At 45.6% G+C, this 8,726-nt stretch overlaps 1 protein-coding gene across 1 annotated transcript; it reads right to left on the reverse strand.

Moving 5' to 3' along the window:
• Window positions 1-6,131: 6,131 nt before the first annotated feature.
• On the reverse strand, window positions 6,132-8,064 carry LOC125537320 (large ribosomal subunit protein eL15y). The gene is made up of 4 exons (XM_048700614.2): window positions 7,909-8,064; window positions 7,639-7,805; window positions 6,677-6,874; window positions 6,132-6,579 (listed from the first exon to the last, which is right to left on the reverse strand). The coding sequence occupies exons 1-4, from the start codon at window positions 7,910-7,912 to the stop codon at window positions 6,334-6,336; spliced, it is 615 nt and encodes a 204-aa protein (XP_048556571.1). The 5' UTR covers window positions 7,913-8,064; the 3' UTR covers window positions 6,132-6,333.
• Window positions 8,065-8,726: the final 662 nt, after the last annotated feature.

Consider the following 8,726-nt stretch of genomic DNA (forward strand, 5'->3'; position numbering starts at 1 on the left):
CATCTACAGCTGTGTGAGAGAGGTTCTACATTCAATGCGGGTGCGGCTAGAGGGTGGGGTTGGATTTTTCAACGTAGCGTGTGCAGGCTGCCTCTCCGACAAGATGTCGTGGGTCATTCTGACCGCGCGGCCATTGGCATGGACGCTAGTGCACGGCTCGCACTGCATGCCTCGATGATTGATGCATGTAGGCCGCGTCGCTGCTATTAGCTTAACAAATGTGGAATGTGTTTTTCTTTAATTCAACGTTAATTTCCAAATGAGGTTACATGATGGCGTTGCACGCATTGGTCATCTTGCCCAACGAAAAAACAAGCGACACGCTGCCCACTTGGTAAATAATGTGTTTTTCTAAATTAATGAAGTGTGCACTCTGTCTTATTGGTGCATGGTGTTTAAATAGGAAGAAAAGGTTACGTTACACAGTGCTTCAGGCAACAGCCTTGTACTGCCATTTGCAGAGTGTCCTTCCTTGATGTCAGACTGTCAGGTCGTACTGCCAGCGTGCTCCAATCTAATATGCATATACGTTGTCATCCCGAAGTCCACCGTTTCCTATACTTTAACTAGCATGCCATGCTGATGCGAATCGCGAAGGGCCCTGCATCGTTGATGCCGTGCGTTCATATGCCGCTGCATGCAGCCAGTGGCGGCTCCAGAACTGCAGTCTTGTGTAGTTATTTTTAAATTGTGTAGTCAAGTATATAAATTTGAACCAAAAAATTCAACATTTTTACATGCATATGCTAGTTTCATCAAAAAGCTGGGTAGTCAATTGACTACCCAAGTGATGAGTGGCTTCGCCACTGCATGCAGCCCTGCACTTCTCATGTTACCACCTCTATGATGAGAAATACTTCCTCCATTTCAAAATATAGTGCACCCGCGTTTCTCGAGGTCTAACTTTGACCATAAATTTAACCAACGAGATCAACTACGACGGAAGAAAAAATAATATAATTGAAAACTTATTTCAAATACGAATTCACTGATACAATTTTTGCCCCCGCCGCAATCGGTCTTGATAGTTAAATTTACGGTCAAAGTCGAAGCACGTGGATAGAGGAAGCACTGCATTGTGGAATGGAGGGAGTAACATAGTATGTACAACACTTCATTTATTAGGCTATATACACATCTTGCCTTGATATGTGTGATGTTACTCATACTAGTAGTAATTAGCTATGTGACTATTTTCATCTCTTTCTTCATTTATTGCATGCCACATCATTTATTTAACCTAGATATGTGTAATGTTACTACTATCTATGTTACTTTCATTATGGGTAGTCTAAACCGGAAGGGAGGTAGCATTGAATTTTTGTCGAAAAGGATCACCTGCTCAACGAAATTGCCAGTAAAGACCTCCTCTAGATAAAACTGACAAAAAAGACCCCCTCAACCGTGATGATAGGCGCGCCAGCCGACACGTGGCACCTGCCGCCGGATTGGTTTAGCAATGCATATTGACACATGCATTGGTTTAGCAATGAGCTACTCTATGCATTGGATTAGTTATGCCGAGCGGGAGCTGGATCGGAACGGGAGACAGGAGGTGGGCCCTGCCGCCACTACGCGAGGCGGCAACTCGGGACACGTGCTGCTGCCACCACGCCCGCTGGCGGCAGGTGCTGCTGCTGTTGCGCGTCCGACGGGTCCCACGTGTTGGCTGGCGCGCCTGTCGTCACGGTCACCCGCGTGTGTTTCGGCGGTCACCCGCGTTGACACATGCATTGGTTTAGCAATGAGCTACTCTATGACGTATGGGTCCCACGTGTTGCTAGAAATTTATGAAAGAAAGAACATAATCAACATTAGACTCTATTTGTAGAGTTTATCGCGGAGAATACAATGATGCAAATAGATTGAAGTTTTATACATTGATTTAAGAGAAATAATCATCAAAGGAGGGCGATATGCACGTACAAAAGCTAGCCAGATTTATAGTTCATGTACACCCAGTCGTCTCATAGATGCATTGCTCTCTCTTTTAAATACTAGCAAAAAAGACCCGTACGTTGCAACGAAAGAAACAAATCTTGCACGTCCTAGTTTGTGTTTCCACTTGAATGGCACATATTATGACTGAAATTTGTTGGCTGATCAAAAAGAGCAATTCGCTTTAGTACTAACTTCCACTTTGCACACTTTTTCAACTTGTAATGTAGTGTAATCATTTGTCCTAGAGGAATAGCTTCAAAATCAGAAATAGCTAGCAGGGCCACCCGCAAAAAAAAAAAAGAAATAGCTAGCAGGGACCCGAAATCATCTGATCACCAGCTGCTCTACTCAGCTCACCGTGACTTCATTTGTACACTTTGTTCGTTCACTCAATATAAGAGATGAGAGAGATACAGTAGTATTCATAAGAGAATCTATTCACCAACTGATGGTTACTCATCACATTACATTATAACTTTCCATCTTTAACTGGAGCACCAGAGTGTACGCAAGCAAGCATTGGTTTGTAACCCATAGAAGACCATTTTTTTAACCTACAAAAGAGAGAAATTTAGTCCATATGGGCATCATCCTTTTGCACATAGCTAGCACGGACCTGAAAGAGATACAAACAAACATTTTTCTGAATATTAGTACAGTACAAAGTCCTGGGTAGGAAAATCCATTGGCGCGCTCTTCCTCGCCTGGTCATGGTATCATTCACCGTTCGTCAGCATGCAGATCAGACACAGCAAAAGATTGTGGGACATACCTGATTTTAATAATGTAACAGGTTGGCCAACGATACCGTGATGTCGTTGTGATGGCCACACCCGTCGAGTTATCCTGTGGGATGCCGCCGCCGATCTGCTGACCCTGATCCGATCAAACCTGAACAGCCACCGGAAAAAGGAGTCAGCTAGTCATGTACGCCTCCTTCATACAGTCTACGATCTTCATAACACCTCTCTGCATGGTATCACCGCGGCAATCGCCGGAGTTGTCCATGCGACCACCGACGATGTGCACCCGTCGCTGCAAATGGATCGTCGTTATCCATTGTACGCTTCAGTAGGTGCAGCAAGTGTACCAAGAACCTACATAACTACTCATTGATCGGTCCAACGCTGCGAGTGTGGGGGTTCAATCGCTTGCTGCGTCTTCCGGTACAGGTAGCCCACTCAATACTTCAGCAGGTTCTTCAATCGCAAGTCCAATATCTGAGCAGCAAAAAAAGTCAAAGACCTGAGCAGCAAAAATTTACGAGTGAAGTTACCACCAGTGGAATTCAGAACAAGATAGATCAGCCGAGGTTAATGCACTGCATCAACCTGACTCAAACTCCATGTTGATTTTTCAGCAGCATATCTTGTTGCGGTTCTCCTCCCAACCAATCAATCATGCGACGGTGTTCTTAGACTGTAGGAATACAATTACAAACTATAAGAAATGGGAACAACGAACCCTGTACAATTCACAACAGCTATTAATTTCAGGAAACAAACCAAAAAATGGTTTCTAATTCTAACTGCAATCTACTTTCAGGGATTCACATTAGTGCAGATCATTCAGTACAATATTTTTTGCCTAGTACACTGAAAAATCAAGGGGGCAAGCAAGTGCAGTCCCATAGCAAAATTCCTTTATACAGAAAACAACCTCTCAATACAGAAAACAGTAACTGTCAGAAGTTCAGAACAGAACTCGCAATGGATAACAGCATTCAGAAGGTTGTATCTTTCACTATACTCAGCGAAAATTTCAGAATAAATTATCCTTGGAAATTTCAAACCAAATACTGAAAATACATCCATAGACCCATGGACAGATTCAGCCTTGAAGTTACTTTAAAACGCCGCGCAAAATAGGAAGTCATGCCTGAAACTGCAGTCTGACGAAGACTAATAGTAACTTCAGATAGGCATATCTCCTAGGAAATCTGACGAAAAATTGCAAATAAATATTCGTTCGAAAGGTCTTGAAAAGATATATACAACTTTTATTTTAATGGTCCGGTCATATTCAACACCTAAAACCCTCAAAACGCAATCGATCAGTTACTGCACGCACTGCAAACAGAGTTGTGCAAAACAGAGTTGCGAAAACAAACAACAGGAATGGAAGGATTACTTCACTTCATACCTACAACAGATCACGCCCCTGCCTTCTCTATTTCGCTCTTTCTATCTCTTCCCTGCAGCAAACCTTCTTTCAAGCTGCCTCAAACAACATGGGTTTGGATGGATTGGTGTCCTCCTGAATACTCTGGCCCATGAGGCTTTGTTGTCCTAGTCAGAATTTGAACTTATCAATAGTTTAACCTATCCAGAAAGTGCAATGACAACCTTAAGAATATGCTCTCCTGAATCAGATTGGGATTGGACCGGAGAAGCTCACCTTGGCCTCCTCACATCAGTCGATGCTTGATGCTCCCCAAGCCGAGCCATGGTCTTGGTTGCCGCATCCAAACCTGCTGCAGCACACAACACACTCCTATATTTCGGCAAGCCCAAATTCACCTGCATTATTACATCTGCAAAAAATCATTACCAGGATTGCAGAACAAATACACAAGGTTTCACACTTTTGCTGGGACTAAGCTACATAGTACATACTGAGACATAAGCCATGTACCGAAATAATTACTCTATACCCAAAACCAAATAATAATCTAACTCAAAATAGCTCTTTCATGTATCACATGTTTAGATTCAAATACTGCAGTTGTCGACACCTCTACAACAATACTATGTTATCCTCCATTAATCATTCATATGATCCTTAGATCATCAATCCACCAGTACTGGTACTACATGAGTCAGGAAAGAAATCTTCCCTTTTCACAACAAAGGTAGCACACTACCCACTTCCTTATTTGTACAATGTACTGTGTGTCATAGTACAAAGCCTATACCCATTCATTAATCACTCACGCTCTCCCACTCACTTTGTATTGTCCTCATTCTCTCTTCTCCATACCATTCCCTTGACTGATACATAGCAGCACTAACTGAATTTTGTCGCTGGATCACACAACGTATCACACATTCAAACTATCCATGTAAGATTGGCACACAAGATCATCAATAAGAGTCTCCCTCAATTGCATATACATGCACAAAAAAGAAGTGGAATTCAGAAATTAATCAAGTAGATGTTGTATCTGAACCTCGATTTGGGGGAGGTGTCAGCGAGCCAGGCGTCCAAGTCCTCATGCGACGACGGCACGTCGACGGAGAGGATGCGCAGGATCTCGGCGGGCGCCATGGTGGAGGTCACGGCGGATTGGGCGGCGCCGGATCGGGTAGAGGAGGTGAAGGGCGCGCGGGTCCGGGAGGGAGGCGCCGGATCTGGCAGGTGGAGGTCCCGTGGCGGCGTTCGAACCTACAGGGTGAGCTCGAGGACTGGGCATTGGCGCTGGCGCTGAGCTCCTGGAGAGAAGGAGAGAAAAGGAGATTAGAGAGAGAGAGAGAGAGGAAAGAGAGAAGGAAGGGGAGCGGCGGCGTGACCTGGGAGTCGCCGGCGGCGGCGCCGATTGCCGGACGATGCGCGAGGGAGGCCGGGGAGGAGGAGGGTCGGGCGCTGGTGGTGGTGGCGTACGGGAGCGGCGGCACTCGGGCCTCGGCGGGCTGGATCTGGGTCGAAACGTTTTTTCCACTTTAAAAAGGACCGCGGGTTGAATTCAAAGAAATACAGGGGCGTTTTTGCAAAAACAGCGACGACAGACGACCAGAAGCAATCGACGGACGATGCGAGACTCATGAATGACACGTGCCACCCTTCATTTAAAATCAGGGGAGAGATTAGATGCTCTCCGTCCTTAAAAGAGTGTATCTCCAACTTTGTTAAAGAGTAAAACTATTTAAAAGTTTAATATGTTTGTGCAAAAATATATCAATATTTATGAAATCAAATAGGTATATAATAAAAATATTATATCATTACCAAACGCTACTAATTTGGCGGCATAAATATTGATATATTATTATATAAATACAGTCAAACATAAAAAAAATTGACTTTTCAAGAAAGTTGAAAATACACTCTTTGAAGGACGAAAGAAGTATTTCCCGATTTGATGGGTACAAAAGGCTCATGAAAAAACCAAAAGGTATACATAAGCAGAGCTTCAAATTTTGACATTTTATGGAGCCATAATATATGCACACCGATAACTTAAGAAAAGGACATCAAAAAACATCAAAGCATTTAAAACAATAATCAGCACACATCAAGGACTACTTAAATCATTCAAATTTCACATAACACAGGCACATAGCAAATAGTTCAACAGGCATGCCTGGACGTTCAGCCACAGAAAGGTAGCAAAATTTGACGGTGGAAAAGACTCCAGCATAGGACAGGTTCCACAGGACATAACACCACGTAAGCTTAACGGTAGCGGCGGAGGGAGACGGTCTGGTTCCTCTTCCAGGTGGCTCTCCTTGAGGGCCTGTTCTTGTGGTGGCGGTGACCCTTGCCACGCAGACCACGGAATTTCTTTCCTGCAGAGGTGAGACCACGCAGCTCACGGTGCTTGTGCACAGGCTTGCAGAGCCAGTTGATCCTTGGATCGTTGCGGACAGCGCTGTGAGCAACATCAACAAGGATGACCTCAAAGTACTTGTAGGTGGAGTCCTACATCACAAGAAATGGAAAAGCAGAGAAATTGATAAGGTCAGAATAATAATTCTCAGTCATTTCAACAAATTTCAGCAATGAACAAATGCTATACCTCATTCACCCAGTAGGAGTTGAGGACACGAAGACCACCAAGCCTGCGCCCAGCTCTTTCCTCAGCAACAGACCTCTTGTTCCTCTGGAACTTGAGTTGGGTAATACCCTGGTGCTTGGGCTTGCCATAAACAATACCCTTGGGCACTGGGCGCTTCCTGCCACCACGTCTCACACGGATACGGTAGACCACATAACCCTGGAAACAAGAAACATAGGTAGTCAGATAAGGGAAAACACCAAGCAATTATAACATGGAGAAAAGACTGCAAAGCAATAATAAGAATTAAAGAGACAAACATCTGTTATTGGACTAAAATTCAGAGGAAACAAACTATGAGCAATTTAACCAAATGGTACTCGTAATATCTAATGCCTTCACGAGTTAGTATAAACTCAAGCAACTTACGGCGTATATGCGAACATACTTGAGTGTGTACGAATCACATAGAAACAGGATCTAAATGATTAGAGTAAACCATGTCAGCGCCACAAAAGTTTCAGGAACAATAGATGACATGGTCCAAATTACTTCTCAGAAACACGTGTGCAGTTAAGGAAAGCTGTTAAAACATACAAACATGTGATCAGGGCATCACAGTTGTAAAGTCAGATCCGTTCCAAGACAAACTGCCGTTTATGTGCAATTAAGGAAAGCTGTTAAAACATACAAACATGTGATCAGGGCATCACGGTTGTAAAGTCAGATCCGTTCCAAGACAAACTGCCGTTTATTATTGCAGAAGAATGGCATATAACTTGCATCAACTAAAACTAAACCATGCTTCGACGAGACAGAAAAAGGTACATTTTCCACGCACAACGAACAAAAAAATACATACGCAGAAAACTATATACATAAGACAGCAATCACAAACATAGTCAGCATGATTTTTTTCACGCCCAGCCATGGCATCGTAGAAGGAACATAAGAGAGGATTGGATCTAAGAGATAAACCAAACCTGTTTGGCCTTGAAGCCGAGACGGCGTGCCCTGTCGGGGCGGGTGGGCCTGGTGATGCGGACGATGGCGGGCTGCTGCCTGTACTCCCAGCAACGCACGCGCTGCACGAACCTCATCACGTCGGACTGCTTCCTCCTCCATAGCTCCGACACGAACTTGTACGCGCCTGCCACGACGAATCCATCACAACGAGTGCGCGATAATACGTGGGAGAAGGCAAACAGGCGAGATTGCTGGAGAGAGAGGAGCTGGTAGACGGAAGGGCTCACCCATGGCTGCGGCTGCGGCGGCAGAGGGCGGAGGCGGCGGGAAACGGGAGTGTGTGGTGACTTAGGGTTTCGAAGATGCGGGGAGAGCGGTCTTATATCGAGGAGATGGGCGCGTGGTGGCCGTCGGATGGGCTAGGGTTCTGGAATGGTCGGCCGTCAGGGGTCCAGTGTGCTTTCATCGGCCAGGAAATAGGCTTATCTCCGTGGCACCTGGGCCTAGCAAAACGTCGCGGCACATTATTTGTGCACGGAAACTATTTCCTTTCAAATATAACTTCGACCTAAGAGCTCAATAAGACATACTCGTTACAGTGACCTAACCTGCAGGTCCTATGAATCAGCAATGAAATGCGACGGCAGAAGCGCCGGCTCCTCCCCGCTGCCAAACTCCATCCGAAGATCCTCCTCGTCGTCGCACTCGCAGGCGGCAGTGGTGGCCTCGATGGCGCCTCGAGCACTCATAGATGCAGGAGTGTGAATCTCGCCCCTCAGGAAGCAGTGTGGTGATTCGATTGGGGGGGGGGGGGGGGGGGGATGAAACGACCATGGGGGAACTTTGGCGAGCAAGAGAGGATTAGAGGGAGAATTGTGGAGCTCATCTTGCCCCGCCCATGACCGCCGACGCAACAAAATCAAGGATCTCTCCCCGAGCGCCTCCTCTCCATACTGTGTTGGCAAGGAGGCGAAAGAGCGATCGCGGCGGCTGCACCGGCGGCGAAGGGGTCGGGGTAGCACATGATTTCCTTCGTCTGATGTAGAGTCACCGGATTTTCCTTCGTCCATGGGAGCTCGCAAACGCAGTTGTCTCGCTTCCCCAA

Source organism: Triticum urartu, chromosome 2A (assembly GCF_056163025.1).
Source record: "Triticum urartu cultivar PI428250 chromosome 2A, HENAU_Tu73, whole genome shotgun sequence".
Lineage (NCBI taxonomy): Eukaryota > Viridiplantae > Streptophyta > Magnoliopsida > Poales > Poaceae > Triticum > Triticum urartu.